Source organism: Aspergillus uvarum (assembly GCF_003184745.1).
Source record: "Aspergillus uvarum CBS 121591 unplaced genomic scaffold BO82scaffold_35, whole genome shotgun sequence".
Classification (NCBI taxonomy): domain Eukaryota; kingdom Fungi; phylum Ascomycota; class Eurotiomycetes; order Eurotiales; family Aspergillaceae; genus Aspergillus; species Aspergillus uvarum.
The window spans coordinates 36,435-54,938 of NW_020291332.1; the positions used below are offsets into that span (position 1 = coordinate 36,435).

Here is an 18,504-nt window from a genome sequence, read left to right on the forward strand (position 1 = left end):
AGAATACTTGGGATGTCACAATTTCACGAAATGAACACTTCTAGGTTTCTATCACTTGACGTTGGTATTTAAATAAATCAACAACAGACGTTGCCGCGGCACAATATCCTAATTGGCAAAACACATGTAACTACTAACGCGAGCCTCTTTTGGTCCGCAAATAGACTTGTGATATCCAGTCAACTCTTCGCTGACTGCTTCAATGGCTCGTGTTCGATTCTTCACTCGCATCATTTCCTTCATCTTGTTCGTCGATAGATTGTAGAAGCTGCGAACGGTAATCGTAGTACTGCAAAAGCTGTTTCACTTCATCGTTTTCGGCACTACCCTTCGCAATCTCCATGTCTGAATATGTCAAACGTTGCACGTGGGGATAAGCAGGCTCCTATAACTCATCAATACAAATAGGAGCAAGGCAATATGTGAACAGAATTTACCATAGTCTTTTCTGGTGGTGGCCATTGACCATCTGCCACGGAATTGTAGACTACTGTTGCCCGGGGGTGATCTATAACAAGATATACCTTCGCGCCACAGAGACTTGCTAGGGCATGTGCTTTATCCACCAAAGTACCAGCCCTCTTCCTGAAAATTGCACGATCGCGTCTCCCAGGGTCTGGTCCACCCATAATGTTCAAATGGGTAAAGAGGAAGAGTAGAAGTGTGAGAATAAATGTATAAGATTAGAAAATTGTAGCAAGCCAGCTCACTTGGCATTTGTTGTGTGCATACAAACGGAAAGATACGGTAAGGTTTATATATTTCTTGACTGAACATATCTAGGCAAGGAAAGATAAAACTCAAACTTGGCCCCACCTGCCATGAACTTCTTTCTAAGTAAATGTTGAGCATGCGTGCCAGTGTAGCTGTTTGTTCTTCCTCCTGGATGTTAGCTGATTTCGGCGCTAGGTCCGCCACGAACCTTCTTCCTCTGCCCGCGTCGCGAGTCCAAGGAGGCACGTTTCCGTCTCTGCCCTTGCTGTGGACCAACCGATTCATCACAACTACCGCAGAGAGCTGCACCAGGGCAACCATGGTCAGGGCGTCCGAACGGTGCATAAAAATGCTGCCGTTGAGCATATGAAGCCAAGCTATCAGGAAACCCACTTATTCGCCAGCGCTTCTTCGTCCTCGTCTTGAGATAGATGTTCACTGTCTTGTCGAGATGGTGTGACAGGAACGTTATCGGTCGACAATAGCGTCCACAGTCTAGGCATAGCTCACCCAAGCCCTCAAATTGCCCAATGACTTCAAGGTCCGTTGTGAAGGTGAGCCCCTGTGGATAGAGTTGCTCCAGTGATTCGACGATCTGTTTGGCTGGCCCCTTGCAGCGTATTACCCCCCAGCACCAGAACGGACTAGTGGTGTCTTCGGGCAAGGTACACATAACAAAGAAAAATCGCGAGATGAGCAAAGCGGTGGCAGCTTCACGGGCCATGCGGGCACTTCCCGGGTAGAGAATTACCAGGTTTCGATAGTGCTCCATCGTCTCAACGGCATCAATGGCACTTGGCTCGTCTTGAAGTGGAATATTGAGCCGTATATAGTCCTGTTTGCGCTCACTTTCTGACTGTTCCACCATCTTAGTCCACTCAGTCTCTGTATCCATTAAGGACATCCAGGCGTTGAAGCTGCGGCGCAAGAAGCTGTCTCGAAATACATGTCGAAAGTGGGGTGAGGAGCCGGCCGCTCGCGCCGTTGCGCCCGTGCCGAGGGACAAGATGCGCGCGGGGTTTTTCCGAGAGGGCCAGATTTGCCGACACAACCGTTTCGCGATATCTGCGGCAAGATTGTCCCGAAGCCCTCCATCCTGGAAAGAACCAAGCGGGTCGATATCAGCTGTGGGGAAAAAGCTTTCAAATGTCAGCGTTGCATCGGACGCGGAGACGGAAAGGGCATACAAGGGTGCAGCGGCTGTGGCTCTAGCACTGGCAGGCTTTCATTAGCGCCGGCCTAAGAGAATCTATTGAACTTAACTTACGCCTCCCAGACAAAAGGTTCACAGTCCGTCTCCACTGGTCGGACAATCTCGCATCCTGTGTCCCAATTGATTCAGATCTCCTGCGTGACTATCGCGCACGTTTCATGGTCAAATCTTACCAGGATCCGTCTCAGAGGTCTCCGAAGCATTGAAATTCCCAAAAACAAATGAAGATGTGTCTTTGGAAATACCTGTTGCTACCACGCCTATTCTCGTATTTGAATATGTTGCGGATGTGTGTTCTGCGCAAAGACCATCGAAAACACGGCTCTTGACGCCGAAAACTGCTTTCAAGGCGGCATCAAAAACACTCCCGTCATAGCACCCATCATGCAAGAGCCATATAAGCCATTTATGGATTGTACTAAATAGCGATAATCTGCCAAATACCGATTGAGAAAGCCGGGATAATGATGAACTCTTTCGTTGTTGGAAGATACAGCGAGCCATATCATCAAAAATTTTGGCGCACTTCAAGACCTCCCAACGCTTCTGAAATAAAGCTAAAACACTGAGCCCTCCTGATATACGTCAGTATCCTGTTCTGTAGAAGACTGATGAACGGGTAGCAATGCAGAACTCAAATATAACCTACCCGAGCTTGTCCCTATGCTGATGTCGATCAAGTCCTGTAATAAACAGGAGCCAAGACTTTCCTGTATCAGAGTCAAAAATTCCAGTGGTATCACGCCTCGAACACCCCCACCGTCAATAGCGAGAACGGTGGGATTCATGGTTGGGGCTAAGATTTCGATCACAAATGGCCTTTGATACAGGCAACAGGGACAAGCTGAGAATTTGAATTGGTACTCCCTCGCAGCGGCAGGCGAACCAAAGACTTGGGCACAGTGATCACATATAGTATGTCCACACTCGAATCGATGTTGCGCGGCCCGTAACAGACATACAAGACAGATTTTGTTAGATCGGATTGAGCATAGTTGGCCACTCCTAGCTTTTAGCAAGTCGCGACGGAGGTGCCAAGATGGCTGTCCGGTTCTGTCAAGATGGTCAAGCATTCCCACCATTTGGCATTCAATTAGGTTTACTAGATTTCCCAGGACAGTCATCCGATCGGACCGCTGGGCAGCTCGGATCGAATGTATTAGAGCAGGACGATAAAGAGTTCGGAAGACGAGGCGGGCATCTAATGCTGCACATATTATTAGATAAGCAGGATCAAATGAAGATTTCTCCATACCGAGCATTCCATCAATGTAGTGATCCATCAACAGAGCGGATGCGACTGAGGGGGCTAGCTCTTCGGAGCTGAGCTCCACCTGTGAACCAAGCTCCTGATAATGCACTATATTAGGGCCCAAGGATAGAGAAACGGGATGGTAAGCTCTAGATGCTTGCACAAAGTCAAATGGTTCTCGTATGTTCTCGGCCGTGTGCCGCAGTGCAAGAGAGAAGAGAGCTGCTAGATGTTTGGCGCTGAGCAGAGTCCTAGTGTCTTCGCGGGCGCTTTGCATATCTTGTATTTGCCCCTTGATTAAAGCTCGCAGAGGCTGGTACCGAGAGTAATCCGACAACATGTGATGTCCTAATCGGACTATGTGAATCGCAGAAAAAGATGCTGACATTGGCCCACTTTCGCACATGTTCAACCTACATTGAAGTTGTTCAACTTCCATTTCGTCCATTTTGTTGTCTACCGAATTCGTGGGAAGCACAATGACCACTCGGGGCCTTATTGACGCTGGAAGTAATGACGCCGAACGTGCGCGGTGTATGGAAATCAGGAAGTCAGCCATGTGGGAATAGTCTGCAAAATCAGCTGCGAATATGCAAACTACATCTGCAAAGAGAAATAGCAAGCGAGCATATATGATTTGCAGTACTTTTTCGGAAGAGTGAGCTTGCCAGGTGATGGGCTGCTCCATACTGGCTGTTTGTTTCCCTAAAGAGGAAAGGGAATGCTTGTATGTCAGGTCGCCATCCGCGAAAAATGCAGGACGCGACATTCTTAGTGTATTCACATCACAGCGTAATCTGACACTAGTCTTTGAGACGCGACGGTTGATGTTATTGTGCGGATACAGTTGCCGAAGACAGGCTTCTTTAGATCTGGTTCCAAGAAAAACACTTAAAGATGGGCACTGGTCAACGCTATCAGCTAGCTCAGCCACCAGGCTTTCAAGACGGCCATGATCTAGAACTGTAAGCTGTCCGCTCTCGCAGGACTTGATCTCAAGCCAATTATTGCTGTTCGTTTGTTGCATGATGGCTTATACAGATCGATAAATCTATTACATAGCCGACAGCGTATCCCACCGGCTTCTTATAGAGAAGATTCCTCACCTTCTCGTCACCCAGAGAGAAAGAATAGTCCTAGATTGAGCCATTCTACCTCATAAGATGCAGGCTAGTGCCTCGCGCGCTTTTTCGGACGTGTTTGATCGATTCACAGGGTGAGCAACTTCCAAGGTAAGGTCGACCGAATAATTTCTTTCTGGCATATTATCCAATGGTGCCAGCAAGATTGAAGCGACACTCTCTAAGTGCTGAGAGGAGCATCTTTGCTGCGAGCCTTTTGCGGTGCCTCGTGCTCGCTTGACGTCTCCCGCCCCACTTCCGGGCGCATGACTCATGGATCTAGTACTCTAATCACTCGAACCGCGGTTAAGCATCAACTAGTTGATTATCGCGCCACGCCATGTGGGGATCTCCTTGCAACCAGCTTCCGGGAAAATGCCGGATAACCCATCCGCAGAACTCCCCCTGCATCAATTTCCGCGAATTAGGAGATTGCTTCATTCGTGTATGAACTAGCAATAGACCTCACTAAATTGACTGCAGTTCAGTTTCCAAGCCTACTACAGGAATCAAGTGAGCGTATCAGAAATTAAACATGAGCTACTTTGGGTATTAGGAAAGGTATCGACTTCGACCAACACCTATCACAGGAGTGATTTGTATGTCAATGAGGCATGTCGTACACAACCTGTACTATATAAGCCCACAGTACTACCAGTGTGTAGACTCCCTTGGTTATCTAGTGTCAGTATATTATCAGGAATCCGCAGAATTGATTTCTCTTTGAATAGCCCTCAATGCACCGCAGTTATGAATGGTGGTATGGAACAAGAACAACTGCAAATGGATCCAGATGTTTACCCACCCTTTAATGATCCTTTTTGGTCCTATGATTATATTGCGGAATCTGAACAAGACGCAAAATATGCTGTCGTTCATTCTTCAAGCGACTACACGAATGAATTGATCGGCCACAGTGAGATGGATTACAACTCAATGACCGAACAAATGCCTTTATCTGCTATTGCAAGCATTATAGAAGAATACTCCCAAGAAGAGCTACAGGGTGTTGGGTACTGGGAGCCCAGGTACGTAAAACCATTTCTTGGAGAAGACTACCTAACAATTCGATAGTAATGACTTTGGTTCATGCCCTGCGCTTCCCGTCATGTAAGAATTACAGAATACCTGAAGACCAAACCCTGACTAAGTCATGTCAAGCAGCGAAACCGAACACCAGACCACTCTTCCTTCCTATATTCAAGCTACGCACCTGAAAACTGCGGGAGTAGAGTTCCAACGCCAATCTATGCCCCATCCTCCAGATCATAGCACCCATACCACTACGAACGATGTACGCAACATGAGAGGCAGTAGCTCAGAAAGTGTCAGTGGATATCCAAGTATTGCGAGAAGGATTGAGGGTGAAATTCAGAGTCTTCTAGTTTCAATGAGAACCCTACAGGAAAGGACCGACAACACATCAAAAAAGGTCGAAAGACTACTGGGAATGGTTGAGAAAATCCAAGAATGCGAGGATCTCGCGGCGAAAAAGGTGGGGGATTTGGCGAAGCGTACCGAGCGTCCGGCGCCTTTCCGTGCACGCAAGCTAGTAACCAGACGAACAAGCCCAGTCACAAAGAGCACATGAATTCAATAACTTTCTCAGTCACGTTGACAAACCATCCGATTAACATGTAATCTCCAATGGTTTCAAGGCTTGGACTCATAGACTTTGCCGTCCGTTCCGAACAGGCCCATTATGCGTGTCATTAATTAGGCTCGAGCCGTCCCACTAATTAATTGAGCCATGGAGACAGATTAGGTGAACTATCTGATCTATGGATGATGTCCAGATCGGACTTTTGACGAGAGCTCGACCCTCTTTGACAAGCAGCAGAGAAGCCCATCATAGCCGATGTAGACCCCACAATTTTCAATAGCCTCAAACGCTAATCCGATATCGGAGATTGCGACAGAATTCTGCCGCTACGCAATCTATTTGGTAAGAGACAGAGTTATTTCGGCCGAGGCCAATCTGCATTTAGGTTCAACTAAGGACACCAAGTTAACCAAATTCGGTAAATGAAAGATTATAGATGTCTGTCCCTCGCTTTCATTGTCCTCACGTCTCTTTTATTCTTCTCTTTAGATCAGACTTGTTGAATTCTCATTCACTATGGAATTTCGCCCAAATCCCTCTTCTCAGCAATGCACGCTAGACTTTTTTTCCTGTCGGACGAATGCACCCCTAGAACGTTTTGAGAAGCTCGAGGGCTTGCTTTCTATGATAGATCTGCCTAAAGTTTATCTTTCTGTGCTTGACCGAAGGGAGTCACTTGCACGTCATTTACATGTTCCTCTTCTTAGCACATTTATCGAAGAAAGGATCAATAATATCTTCACCCGATCTAATCCTTTGTCATCTCAAGAAAGTGGAACAGGACACAGAGAGACTTTGAACTGGGCCGATGTAGTCCGTGAGTTTGATATTGACGGAAATCAGCCCAGTCGAGACGGGGTGCATTCCTGCCTTATCCGAGGGCGATTGATCGACATACCCGAGGCTGACTATGCAAAACTCAAAACTGGCATTCTCCAGCAAATGATCGAGCCCCTGCCAATCGCCGACGATGTGAAGAAAGAGCTGGAAACCATCACTAATGTACTGGCCAATGTGAATCGTTGCTATCGAGAAATTTCAGAAGGTAGGGAAAGTCTTTGGGATAGCTCTTTTGGCCAAAACATGAATATGGTGTTAATGATTTGACAGTCACGCAATATTATCGTCACCTTGTCAAAAGCCTAGAAGACCGCTACCAAGAGATACGTGGTACATTTCTTCCAGAAAGTGATCGAGACTGTCTATCTCCTGCGAATGCTGTCTCGGTGGATAATGTATCGGACAATGTTTCTGATGCTCACATGCAAAGTGTGACGCTACCCGGCTTAGTAAACTCTTTTCATGCTCCTGGAGGGGTATCGCATGCCGACGGAGAACCATACGAGCCTGAAGTACAGTCACCAGATCAGTCAGGTAAACCTGATGACCAACGCCTAAGAAATATCGGCCATCTCCGCTGGACGTCTCATGAAGAGGCGTCGTTGCTTACCTGGATGAAAGCTCGGGAACATTTGACTTGGCCAGAGATTGAGGTAGCATATTTACAAGAGTTTGGAATTGCCAGGAAGCAATCAGCGATACGTACCAAATTGTACCGCTTAAATGCTGCTGGGTCTAACAGATTCATAAGACGAACTCAGCGTAAGCGGAAATTATATCGAGCTACAGCTTCCGTCATCGAGAGGGCTGGAGCCGATGACTCTGATTCATCATGTGGTGAGATAGCTACTCTGAGTCCACCGATTCTGCCGACCAAAATTATACGACTCCCCGTGGGGAAGCTTCCAAGGAGACAGATACGAACAGACTGCCCCGCCGAAGTTCCTGAGAAGCGGCTCAGTGGCCCCGAAATCTCAAACATCATTGGAACGTCAAGTGATACCGAGGAGAATACATCAGTTCCAACTGGCATATCATCAACAACCCGCTCAGATCTCAAAAGTCAAGCATGCAACTCGCATCCCTTTTCTTTGAGAAGGTTACTTGAATAACTGTTTCGGAGCAGCTTCTCATTCACACAAGCAGATAACCAAATGTTGTATATATTCCACTTCACGTGTGTCTTCAAAAACAATCACAATGTACCTTGATACTAGCCATTCCTTCAAGATAGAACTACAATATACTCCAGAGCAGATTAGTATAGTACATACATAAATCAGCTATATCAAACTTCTAACATAAAATCTATAATCAAAAGCAAAACAGACCAATTTGATATAGCACCATCACAGTACACAGATCGACTTATTACTTTAGCTGAGGGATAATGAAATATGAGCAGATGTTGATTTGGTCAGGTACTGTAGTCATGGAAGAGAAAATATGTTCAGCATGAAAGTGATGCGGTACCGGTCGCTAACAATAAAAACTCTGGAGTTGCGAACCGATTTGTCTTCGCAGTGCGGGACATTTATGCTTTTAGTAACCGCCGGTGATAAGCACTGGAAATTATTTCTACATCGCAATTTATTATAGCCCCTACTGATTCCTCTACTGAACAAACCACTGATCAGCTGGGATACTTCGACTGCTCAGTATTTCGATCAAAGAAAAATTGAATGCGATGATATAATGGTTTCGTCCAATACTGTTAGTGCTGGCTCGTTATACATGACCGGCGAGCATATAGTAAGGCATGACATCTACAAGAAAGTTATTTATCTGACCGAGTTTAGCAGAGGCAAATGTCAGACAGCGAGACTGAGGCTACCTGGGCCATGGCAAGGGAGCTATTTGAGCGGCAGCGTCTTTCACGCCACTACCAAGAAAGCTTGGAAACGAGAATTCGCAACGAGCAGGTCGCATGCAGGGAAGCTCAGGAGCGCTGCACATACCTAGAGAAGGTCATCCTGGAGTCTGCAAGTGCAAGATCACAGCAGGATTGGACACTTGCTCGTGTCTTAGAGAGCCGGAATGCACTCAGCGAAGAAGTTCAAAAGGAGAAGGAAAAGGTGCAGAGCCTAGGATCTTGTCTTGTCTATCAGCACAAAGTCAATGAGTTACTGCTTCAAAAGATATATCAACAAGCACCAACCGAATCTGAGATGCTTCACCTCCGACAGGCTCAATTTGAGAATGAATCCCAGCGTCAGTACATATACGCTCTTCAATCGGCTTTGGATGCACAGAAGCAACAGATTCAAAGTATTAAAGAGGATAAGAGGTTCCCAACTCAGCAGAGTTTCGTGTGTTGTTGTTGTGCTTGTGACACTGAAGCTCCTTCCAATGAAGTTGACCCCGCGCTGCCTGAGCATAATCCTTCTGATGACTTCCCATAATTGAGTGACTGTCATCAGCGAGTATTTGGAGGCGTCATCTGAGAAAGAATTCTCTGTTTTATCCTCCTTATCAGGAGTATAAGCATGTTTATATCATATAAAACTTTATGTGAACAGCATCGAGAATAGATGGAATAGGAAACCTTCTACAGTAATAGCTACCGTTAAACAAAAATGTATTGCCCAGCTTTGGTAATATAATTGTATAATATATACATCAACAGTTGATAAAGATGACTTCCTATAGCGATTGTGAATTCCGACTGAAATATAACACGTCGGCATTCTCGACAAGGGTTGAGAACCTGTTATCAATTCTTTCAACCAGCAGAAGGCTTTTGCGCTCTGTTTTAGGCTCGCGATCCTTCTGTAATCCTGGATATAGAGATCCACCCGTCCCCCTCTTTGAAGATCTTTTCACTCTTAACACGATTATGCCCTCCATAGCTGACCTTAACTCCAAACACATCTCCCCCAATTTCTATCATGCAGCAGTCTTATCATCACTCCCTTGAAACGATCTCAGAAGAGATCTCACCTCTAGATCACGAAGTTCTATCTCATGGGGGCACTACATCAAATATTGAGAGGCTTTCATCCCGCTTGCAGCAGTCCAAAAGAGTATCTACAGATATTCGTCAACAACTCCATGACCTTGTTTACGAAATCAGTTACCTAAGAGCCGAGCTTCAATGGCAGAAGGAATCAAAGCAGATTTTATTACATTTCCATGAGGAAATCTTCCGACTTTTTCATTTGATGGAGGATATGTTGGTTGGAGTCACTGCAAAACTCAATGAATCCGAACAGAGATATCTTGATGTTTTAGGGATCAAAAGTCATGGCAGCCAGGCTGAGGGAGACATGATATGATTGGTATGTACTGAAACTTTGAGTTGCTTCATCAGCAAAGACACTAATCAATAATTCTGGATCAAAGCCCCCCTGCTTCGGTGTAAGCTGGCTGAATGAAGGGCGCAAGCTGGGCTGTTCATCCTGTCGGAGTAACACATAAGACGTACCGTGATTCTCAGCTATTTTATTCTCCATGGTCTTTTTCCATATAATCATCTTCAATATTAATGATGACAGTGTCTCCGGCCTTTTATGCCTGATGCAATCGTCCCGGTAGGCGGCTCTGAGCCCTTGATCATAGAGTTAACACAACAGAAAGACCAAAAATTCCGGCAGGGCTCCTGTTAGTCAGTTTTCTTTGTAAATATGCCTTAGACCGGATATCCACACTTTCTCCCCTTATACAGCTTGGATGCTTGTATTATATGTCAGATGGCCACCAGCCCCAGGGAGGAGAACTATTCCTCTCAAATACTGACTTGAATTTTTATAGGGTTCTATTTATCAAAAAGAATTTGGTTCAGCGTAATTGAGCGATTGGCCTTTCGGCTTCATCAAGCTGTTTGAGTACAAAAGGTGAGTTTCGTTCTCAAAATCTATCAACATCACCGATTAAAGTTGTCGAGCTGACCTGCTGTAGGATTGTAATATGCAATCGAATACAACTTATACTAGACAATAACCTACCACTCGACACAATTTCAAATATAATCAATTGACGCTTTTCTCTTTAAAAGTGACTATAGTTATCGATTCGCTTTAGTGGATTGCCGCAGCCAGAGCATTTTTCAGCGAATTTCTCTAAATATTTTCCGAAGCGTATAATTTCCCCCAAGTGTCTCAAAGGACTCACAAACAGGAAATACATAATTTCAGCGGCTTGTCGCTAGACCCATCGTCACGGAAACTTGAATGTTGAACGTTTAACCTCCATGGATTACAGTGCATTGGTGATATGCATACTGTCCAACATCGAAACATAGATCACGTTCCACCTAAATACCAGAGCTGCCTTAAGATTCTTCAACACACTTACCATTTCTTGAGCGAATTCAATCTTTGTTTTCTTGCATTCTGAACGATCAACTAGACGTTGCCATATAGTATTGCAGATGTGCTCAACGTGGTCGTTCTCAGGGTCTGCAAGGAATTGACGGAGCTGTTTGGAAACCAAGCCGGATCCGTCAAAATTCCACGTAAGAAAGGATAGCTTGAGCAATGTTTCGCGGTGTAGGGTTTGAGAAATAGTCTTGACATGATCACACAGTAGTTTATTGTTGAATATGTGCGATATATCTTCGTCGAAAGATTCCTCTCCTCCAAACCTCTGGCAAGCCTCCAGAAGCAACTTGGCTTCTGGATGCAGTCTTCGCTGAACGGAATCACAGTCAAAAGCTTTTTGATTCAGGCAAGACACCTGAAGAGCTTTTAAAACTGATTCTGCTGGACTGCGCAGGATAAGTTCTGAAAGCGGGGCCTCGACGACCTTCAATTGGCTTTAGCACTTTTCATAGAATAATGAGTTGATGACCTACCATGATGTATTTGATTCCAAGCAACTATAGAGACTAAGAAGTAAATGAATGGTAGTGTGAATTGTCGTAAATTGCGGAGATAATGACTTGGAACAAAAATTATATCAGCCCGGCTTTCTAAGGCCAAATGATCATGGACTCGTTCCTCTCTTTGAATAACAACACCAATGTAAAAGGTTTCACGAGAGGCGTGATGGTTCGCAACTCACCCTCAATTTATCAGGTTTGATAGTTTAATTATTTCCTCTGAATGGGACTAGCCGCTGACACCAATTCATCTGACATGAATTATCCTATCCCAGTCCGTGCGCCGTTACTATACCCGGATAACCGATACCTGTTTCGTAAGGACAATAGTAAAACCGCATAGTAGCCAGGGAAACAGTAATCTAAATCGCTGCTACCGGCCAACAAGGCAGACGCTGAGGTATTTATCACTAAAGGCCTACATGGCTTAGTACATCGCCCCATGCTATGTCAAATTAAGTAAGGTTTGCCTACAAGGGTACCTATGTAAAGAGTGAGGAAAGCGCGAACTCCTCGCCAGACTGGTTTACGGATATATGCTATTGTTCTTGTACTTTATACATATTCAAGTGAAAAATCAAACCTGGGCCACCGATCACTTTAGCCATTTAAAAGCTAACTCTATAATTAGAAGATTCAATCTACTGACCAAGAGTTAGATAAAAGTGCCTCACCATGGTTATATGCCTTGGATTTTTGACTTAATTCTCACAAAGTAATGACTCCACACTAATCCTTTTTGTTACCGCTGTCAAACCTTGACTCGCCTGCAGATGTGTAGTAGGCTGAGGATTGGGATGGCGATGATTCTTGCTCGTCCATGCTATATGCAAGTTTAACAGAACTCCTAGCTAATGCGTAATCAGAGTTAGGACTTACTCCGCTCTTCTCTTTTCTTGACTTTGCTACACAAATATGTGATATCCTCAAGTCGTACCTTTCTCAATCGCTGGAACCTTGTGAGCACCGAGTCATCAACCGGCTCAAAGGAAGAGAGAATCTTGATTGCCACGCTCAAACGGTCTTTGTGATAATCAGTTGCCAGCTATACATGTTTTCTTTGCGATAAACTGACCTCTTTTCTTTAATTTAGTTGGGTGGATATAAGTAATTTCAGCAGGCCACCATTTCGGTTTCTGTTCTGTACTGGAAAATCTGAGTCTCTTCTCGGGATAAAGGTTTTCCGCAAGCATAAGAAGAAGTCTTGTCAAACTTGAAGCGTGTAGATTTGAAAATATCTTGTTATGAAAACCTGAGTCTTTTCCCGGAGCCATATTTGAAGACAAGAGAGGAGTAATGAATTAATCCTAATACTTGAATCTTGTCTATTGTTATTAGAAGCGCGAGCTTGTTTATAAGCCTTGTTTCCCTGGTCTAGTGCAAAAAACAAGGAGCCCTTCTCTAACTTCGTAAATCAAAATCCCACTTCGAGAACGTTCGTGTATCATAGTTACTAACTTATTATTGTTTTGGATATTTAAGGCGGAATTACTTGACTGAGATAGTAGTTGCTACTATAAAACTGGGCGTCCAACTAATGCGAGAGGTATATTCTGGATTTTTGGAGAGCAGGAGCGTTATGAGAACACGCTCTTGAGCATAATTGGTTGTGCTAGCACACTCTGAGTCTGAGTGGCTCAAGTATGCATGACCACAGTAAGCACTAAAAAATATCTGTAAATTACCACTTTCAGTGCCAGTCCAAGTGTGATGAGTTCTAAATTCCCGCATATGAAGCCGCTCTCCTTTAGAGGATCTATCTGTCCGATTATGAGGTGATAATACGCCCAACGATACCGTTACCAAAAATTTCGACGTATTCCAACTAATCGGATTCTCATGTCGGTACTGATATGTTACTGAGTGTGGGTTGCTGGCCCAAGCATATGTAGGAAGACCTTTCCGGTTCCAGAATAGTAAGGGAGCAATCCAAGAACAAATACCACGCACCTGATGACAAGACTCGGACCCCTCCCAGGGTCAGCCCCTTTATTCCCAAAGCACTGTGCGACATTACGAAGCAGACTTTTAACTCATCACCTCGCGGCTTTTCGCAAAATTTCTCAATCAATGTGCACTCCTTTGGCAGCTATCTTGGCCCAGCACACCCCTATTCGTTCCAATGGGAGGACAGCCTAGGACTTCTCGTTCAATAACGGCAGAGGCTTTGTTGAAATCTGTCACTAAGAGGCTAGGTGACCTTGAGAGTTTCTTAGAAGATGACCAGACAACTGTTCTGTACGCACTTGCTCAGATACAAGGTAACACAGACCGAAGGACTGCGTATCTCTTGGCGGAAAGCGGCAAATCACGGCACAGACTTATTGCAAGCGAGCTTTTTAAGCGGCTTCTTGCAGTTAGATATCTTGCTGCAAGCTATGAGACATGGTTACAGGTTACTGGAGAAGGGTCTAGGATAGGTACCTCTGAAGACCATCCTAAGAATCATGGCCTTTGCGGATCTTTCTTGAGGGGAAAAGAGCTGCCCACCACCTCTCAGGCTAGGGGTTGGATCGAGTGTGGCCAGAAGCTTCTTCGAATCGAAAGAAATGTTGGCCTAGCAGGGGCTTCGCTCGCCCTTATGCTTGCCCTGCCTAAATTCCCGCACTTTTATGAAGCTCAGGTTACTGAATTGATTCGCTTGCTGAACAACGGCTACTTTCCTGAGGTCATGCAAATGGCACTTCAGATCTCTCCACGATATCTGATTTACATCGATGTATATGGAAAAATGTTAGGTCTGGCATCTCCCATTATACCTCTGTCTGATTTCAATCTGATGATGTTGAGTTCTTTAGACACGACCAGCCCAGTCCACATGCAATCGCCCAGACCAATAAGTCAACAACAGCCTCACAGCTACAGCCTAGATTTTCATGAATGACAATGCCTTAGGGTTTTCAATGTCCATCGCCATTGGAAGTGTCGAGAACCCCTGCCAAACCATTCGAGTGCCTCCCTTCGGCGAAAGATGTACATAAAGTGCCCCCTCCACAAATAAGCATTGCTTGGTGCTCACAACCATTGCATGTGTATCTTTGTCCTGACTAAGCTCGAATTCCTCATCGGTTTGGTGATGGGATGCCGTATAGAGCTTAAACAATCCATTATCCCACTCCGCGGACTTGCCCAGCGGACGGAAGACGGATACAGCATCACGTGATGGATGTGCTCGCATCATCTGCTCGGCCTCATTGTTGTCTTTGAAGTCGATGATCGCAGGCCCCTGTTTGATGATTTTACTGAAGTCCGTGCCAAATCTCTTTGCGAGAATATCTTGAAACTACTATCGTTCTTAGTTCAACCGGCTAGTCGGATCTGTGGAGACGTACCTTGCGATCTGACATCAGAAATGCTTTGCACTCATTTCCTCCTTTACAGTAATCAAACATTGGTGTGGACAACTTCTGGTTCTCTTCAAAAGCCTTGTTCACTTTCGCTATCTTCTCATCTGTGGGCGTTTTGTCATCTACACACAGATAACCAAGGTGTTCCATCGTGTGGGAAGCGAAGTCGAATGAGATGAGCTGTGTCCCCATGGGCAAGTTTCCTTGCCGGTAACTGTCAGCCATTCCGACAACGATCTGATGACTAATAATAAAAGTGTCGAAGTAGTTGGTTTTGATATTTTCGGTGCAATACTGATTGAACACTGGTGAAAATTGGTAGCCATTACAGAACAGGTTCTATTATATAAATACTTTGAACAAGTTATTTGTTTGTCAAAACATTGAATATTATGCATGTGTACAGCAAAGCAATGCCTGACGATGTAGAGCACAGATAAATGATGTTGGTAGTTTCATACCGTAGCATAGGCGCCCCAAAGATGCACGAATGCTTGAGCAACAGTCCAATTCAGTCCGTGATTATTTGCGGATTACAGGCATACTACTCGAAAAATTGTGACATGTCATCGAATTGTACAGAGCTCAAAATAGAGAGCAGGTGTGGTTAGTGAATCCAGAACAGCTTTTCAGTAGATGCACTACAGTTAAGGTACAGAGGAGTTAGGAATTTGTAATCAAAATAGTGCATCAAAGTCTCGCTTCTTTCGTCAGACTTCATAACTTGCTTGCGATATGTACATCGATACTTTGCCTTCATTGCACTTAGGGGACTAAACCTGTGCATCCCATCTCATCCATACTTCAAATCTGCGCCTCATCCGGACACAAACCCATAGAGCTCCATGTAAAAAGAAGCATAAGAAGGATACTGACTTGTGCAAGATAGTTCTGGACACACCAAAAGCCGCAGCGTTGAACAGTTTCCCAGCCACGAAAAGCCTCGTTCGAAAGGTAATGTCAAGCATAGGATGATCTGCTTGCCATATCAATAGCCTTCCAGGGATGGTTCTCTCAAGAAGAGAGTAAGGCACAACCTTAAACCCCTCATTAACAGAAATTGGGCAAAATAAAGCACATCCTCGCTGGTGTCTTGCAGCGGCTCGTAATCCATCGCCGCCAAATAAGGGCTGAAAATCCTGGTCGTTGCGGTGCTGTATCACAAAAGAAAGAACATCAAGGAAGAAACCTCCACGATAAAGAAGGAATGCCCAACCAAATACCGACTTTCTCAATTCTTGGATGGGTATCGCAAAGCTGTATGTGCTTGCTTCAACAACAACAAAGGGGCCTTCGACTCTCCGAATCTGCAAGGCATTCCATGGCTACTCAAAGTTAAATCTCGCAGCCATCTTAAAACAAGAAGTACTTACTTCAATCGTTAGAATATGGATCAGGGTGATGCCGGCTGATAAAAAATGTATCATGGCTGAGACTATCTCATGCAGCACTCTTAAGGCAAGCGATGCTTGAGTTTCTGTGTCGCTCTGGGAGGTCATATCTTCACCAAGCTGTGGAATCGGGTTGAAAAGACAGGAGGCTGATATCTGAGGCTTGTGACTAAATACCCACAAACTTGTGCCATTGGAAAATGAATGTTGAAAGTGCACAGGTCTCACATTTAACATCCCGTACAAGATTATCCTACTGCTAGTGTTCTGGCTTACGATCATTATCGTCTATATCCACTGCCTAGGTCGTTGATGATCGAGCATCCGGAGTATGCCGATCAGATAATTGGCCCAGTCAGCCTAGTCTCATTCACCCCCAAGAGATGCTCCCTGGGAAAATGATTCATCGATTTGGCGTAAGTTAGACAATTTTACGGGCAGCGCTCGATCAAAAAGACAATGCCTAGTTTTAGTCGGTATTTTCTTGCCTTTTGATATGCTTGGATTCGAGTGTTTTCATGGGTCTTGCGGAAGTTTCTGTCCGGACCGGCCATTTGAGATGTTCTAGCACATAACCAGTTTTAAAATACAACTTAAGGTAATCAAGGTGATAGCTTTAGTACCTTAATTCGTGTTCTAGACCTCAATTACGAGACACTGGGTCATTTTGAAAAGCGACAGGACTCAGGAGGTGGACAATAGTGTGCTTCGGGTTTTGACGACATTCGTCTTAACAACGCAGAGGGCAGTGACAAAATTCGACTGGCGATTTGAGAGGAAAACTCAACGATCTTTGATAGTCTATTGGGTAGTGATTATCTACTCTTGGAAACTTTATCTTCAGAGCATTAGAAATATTTCTAAAAAAAAAATCGATTGGGTTATGTAACTTCTTGGGTTTTCCGAAGCGCTAATGCACAAGATGTCAACATTGTTGATGTTTTTTGCATTAGCGTCCATCTATCCAGGGATGAAGCTGTCCGTCCTCAAGAACGAATCTCACTAAGCACCATGTGTTCATCTGACACGTAATCCACCCATCCAGAAAAACAACGGGTCGCACGTATTCTATCTCTACCAAACGAATAATAAGCCATGATTGTATATCATACGGTAATAGTGGTGAATTTAGCTCGAGGGATTGTTAAATTCTCAAAAGCAACTAGCAAGCAAAACCCGCCCCCATAAGTTTCTTTCTGCAAATCAGAGACCAGAAGAGACAGGTTGGGGAGCTTCAACCATTTGGAACGTTTGTGACTTGCCAACAGAGATTCACAAAATCGCTCGAGCTGATGGCCAAGCGACTGCGCAACGCATTTCGTCCTCCAGTGCCTACTCTGACCATACAAACTCATTACTTAGAAGGCCGCACATATGTGAATCTTAGCAGGGCATATGATAGATTATGATGATTATCAACAGCAATACAGTCTAGTCAATCAGGACTACCCTACATATATAACGAGTGCTCTCCATTCCCTCAGTATTACAATTCCAAACATCCACAATCTTCAGGCTGTGCGAATTCACCATAGGTTTTACCACATAGTAAGTTTCCTTATGTTGGTATCTTTTCAGAGTCTAATTGATAAAACAGTCAGCAATGTCGAAAATCTCCAAAGCCGCATTCGAAGGGTTAGCTAAGAAAATACGCGAAAACTCCGAAACCTTGAAGAACCTCACTTTTGCCGATAACCAGACTTCAAAGACTGCCGTGAAGACCAAGGACCTTCGATTTGATGTGCACCGAAATACTAGAGATCCAACGATGGCAACCGGAATAATCCAGGCGAACAGTCAGGCAGAAGATAGGACAGTGCAGAATTTCATCAAGGGGAAAACTGGCGGACACAAGGGTACACACCAGGTCATTGGAGAAAAGATCACTTTTGGTCTTGGGGAGAACTTCAAAGCTGATGATGTCGCATCTGCGGTTGAAAATACTGAGTAGTGACAAGTCTAAACAAGGCTCTTGTCGGCATTAGTTACTGCCAAACCTCATTCTAATGCCTGCACTAGCTCGATGACTCTATCGATTAGCATAAACGTGATGATATTCTTGTTTGCCATCTAAAACTGGCGAATGATATCTACAAACTATTCTTTCGTCCGCGATGATTCTTCTAGTAGTACACTAGACAATCGAACACATATTTTTGGTTGTTCATTAAGTCATTATAGGCGATGAATGCAGATTCAACGAC

The 18,504-nt window shown here is 44.6% G+C and overlaps 11 protein-coding genes across 11 annotated transcripts; 4 read left to right on the forward strand and 7 right to left on the reverse strand.

The window, feature by feature from the left end:
* Positions 1 to 95: 95 nt before the first annotated feature.
* On the reverse strand, positions 96 to 629 carry BO82DRAFT_417210 (uncharacterized protein; the record flags this gene model as incomplete). Its single annotated transcript, XM_025640015.1, has 2 exons — positions 96 to 385; positions 438 to 629. The coding sequence occupies 2 exons, from the start codon at positions 627 to 629 to the stop codon at positions 200 to 202; spliced, it is 378 nt and encodes a 125-aa protein (XP_025490787.1). The 3' UTR covers positions 96 to 199.
* A 187-nt stretch (positions 630 to 816) lies between these two features.
* On the reverse strand, positions 817 to 2,745 carry BO82DRAFT_312499 (patatin-like phospholipase family protein). Its single transcript, XM_025632442.1, has 4 exons — positions 2,577 to 2,745; positions 2,101 to 2,502; positions 1,982 to 2,036; positions 817 to 1,853 (listed from the first exon to the last, which is right to left on the reverse strand). Exons 1-4 carry the CDS (start codon positions 2,713 to 2,715, stop codon positions 890 to 892), a joined length of 1,560 nt encoding a protein of 519 aa, XP_025490788.1. The 5' UTR covers positions 2,716 to 2,745; the 3' UTR covers positions 817 to 889.
* Positions 2,746 to 3,528: 783 nt separating this feature from the next.
* Positions 3,529 to 4,498, reverse strand: BO82DRAFT_417231 (uncharacterized protein; the record flags this gene model as incomplete). Its single annotated transcript, XM_025640016.1, has 1 exon — positions 3,529 to 4,498. A coding segment is annotated over exon 1 (678 nt), but the record flags the coding sequence as incomplete, so codon positions are not given.
* A 508-nt stretch (positions 4,499 to 5,006) lies between these two features.
* BO82DRAFT_417233 (uncharacterized protein) lies at positions 5,007 to 5,891 on the forward strand (the record flags this gene model as incomplete). The annotated part of the gene is made up of 3 exons (XM_025640017.1): positions 5,007 to 5,328; positions 5,375 to 5,410; positions 5,462 to 5,891. Exons 1-3 carry the CDS (start codon positions 5,051 to 5,053, stop codon positions 5,889 to 5,891), a joined length of 744 nt encoding a protein of 247 aa, XP_025490790.1. The 5' UTR covers positions 5,007 to 5,050.
* A 2,547-nt stretch (positions 5,892 to 8,438) lies between these two features.
* Positions 8,439 to 9,238, forward strand: BO82DRAFT_417236 (uncharacterized protein; the record flags this gene model as incomplete). Its single annotated transcript, XM_025640018.1, has 2 exons — positions 8,439 to 8,495; positions 8,543 to 9,238. 2 exons carry the CDS (start codon positions 8,439 to 8,441, stop codon positions 9,143 to 9,145), a joined length of 660 nt encoding a protein of 219 aa, XP_025490791.1. The 3' UTR covers positions 9,146 to 9,238.
* Positions 9,239 to 9,631: 393 nt separating this feature from the next.
* BO82DRAFT_286006 (uncharacterized protein) lies at positions 9,632 to 10,018 on the forward strand (the record flags this gene model as incomplete). Its single annotated transcript, XM_025631525.1, has 1 exon — positions 9,632 to 10,018. One exon carries the CDS (start codon positions 9,632 to 9,634, stop codon positions 10,016 to 10,018), a length of 387 nt encoding a protein of 128 aa, XP_025490792.1.
* A 752-nt stretch (positions 10,019 to 10,770) lies between these two features.
* Positions 10,771 to 11,892, reverse strand: BO82DRAFT_105034 (uncharacterized protein). The gene is made up of 3 exons (XM_025629753.1): positions 11,745 to 11,892; positions 11,536 to 11,621; positions 10,771 to 11,486 (listed from the first exon to the last, which is right to left on the reverse strand). Exons 2-3 carry the CDS (start codon positions 11,536 to 11,538, stop codon positions 10,938 to 10,940), a joined length of 552 nt encoding a protein of 183 aa, XP_025490793.1. The 5' UTR covers positions 11,539 to 11,621; positions 11,745 to 11,892; the 3' UTR covers positions 10,771 to 10,937.
* A 399-nt stretch (positions 11,893 to 12,291) lies between these two features.
* On the reverse strand, positions 12,292 to 12,836 carry BO82DRAFT_365742 (uncharacterized protein; the record flags this gene model as incomplete). The annotated part of the gene is made up of 4 exons (XM_025637014.1): positions 12,292 to 12,385; positions 12,442 to 12,467; positions 12,500 to 12,585; positions 12,638 to 12,836. The coding sequence occupies 4 exons, from the start codon at positions 12,834 to 12,836 to the stop codon at positions 12,292 to 12,294; spliced, it is 405 nt and encodes a 134-aa protein (XP_025490794.1).
* A 1,478-nt stretch (positions 12,837 to 14,314) lies between these two features.
* On the reverse strand, positions 14,315 to 15,085 carry BO82DRAFT_355307 (uncharacterized protein). The gene is made up of 2 exons (XM_025635410.1): positions 14,895 to 15,085; positions 14,315 to 14,845 (listed from the first exon to the last, which is right to left on the reverse strand). The coding sequence occupies exons 1-2, from the start codon at positions 15,057 to 15,059 to the stop codon at positions 14,429 to 14,431; spliced, it is 582 nt and encodes a 193-aa protein (XP_025490795.1). The 5' UTR covers positions 15,060 to 15,085; the 3' UTR covers positions 14,315 to 14,428.
* A 592-nt stretch (positions 15,086 to 15,677) lies between these two features.
* BO82DRAFT_105050 (uncharacterized protein) lies at positions 15,678 to 16,490 on the reverse strand. Its single transcript, XM_025629754.1, has 2 exons — positions 16,283 to 16,490; positions 15,678 to 16,234 (listed from the first exon to the last, which is right to left on the reverse strand). Exons 1-2 carry the CDS (start codon positions 16,406 to 16,408, stop codon positions 15,683 to 15,685), a joined length of 678 nt encoding a protein of 225 aa, XP_025490796.1. The 5' UTR covers positions 16,409 to 16,490; the 3' UTR covers positions 15,678 to 15,682.
* Positions 16,491 to 17,650: 1,160 nt separating this feature from the next.
* On the forward strand, positions 17,651 to 18,411 carry BO82DRAFT_312507 (uncharacterized protein). Its single transcript, XM_025632443.1, has 2 exons — positions 17,651 to 17,848; positions 17,898 to 18,411. The coding sequence occupies exons 1-2, from the start codon at positions 17,696 to 17,698 to the stop codon at positions 18,249 to 18,251; spliced, it is 507 nt and encodes a 168-aa protein (XP_025490797.1). The 5' UTR covers positions 17,651 to 17,695; the 3' UTR covers positions 18,252 to 18,411.
* Positions 18,412 to 18,504: the final 93 nt, after the last annotated feature.

Excerpts from the sequence above, each read along its gene's own strand:
- BO82DRAFT_312499 (XM_025632442.1), bottom strand. The coding sequence starts at position 2,715 with ATGAATCCCACCGTTCTCGCTATTGACGGTGGGGGTGTTCGAGGCGTG. Across the intron at positions 2,503-2,576 it reads CAGCATAGGGACAAGCTCGG|GAGGGCTCAGTGTTTTAGCT; the intron begins GTAGGTTATATT and ends GACGTATATCAG. Across the intron at positions 1,854-1,981 it reads GAACCTTTTGTCTGGGAGGC|CTTTTTCCCCACAGCTGATA; the intron begins GTAAGTTAAGTT and ends GACATTTGAAAG.
- BO82DRAFT_355307 (XM_025635410.1), bottom strand. The coding sequence starts at position 15,059 with ATGGAACACCTTGGTTATCTGTGTGTAGATGACAAAACGCCCACAGAT. Across the intron at positions 14,846-14,894 it reads TTCTGATGTCAGATCGCAAG|TTTCAAGATATTCTCGCAAA; the intron begins GTACGTCTCCAC and ends GAACGATAGTAG.
- BO82DRAFT_105050 (XM_025629754.1), bottom strand. The coding sequence starts at position 16,408 with ATGACCTCCCAGAGCGACACAGAAACTCAAGCATCGCTTGCCTTAAGA. Across the intron at positions 16,235-16,282 it reads TCCATATTCTAACGATTGAA|CCATGGAATGCCTTGCAGAT; the intron begins GTAAGTACTTCT and ends AACTTTGAGTAG.
- BO82DRAFT_312507 (XM_025632443.1), top strand. The coding sequence starts at position 17,696 with ATGATAGATTATGATGATTATCAACAGCAATACAGTCTAGTCAATCAG. Across the intron at positions 17,849-17,897 it reads ACCATAGGTTTTACCACATA|TCAGCAATGTCGAAAATCTC; the intron begins GTAAGTTTCCTT and ends TTGATAAAACAG.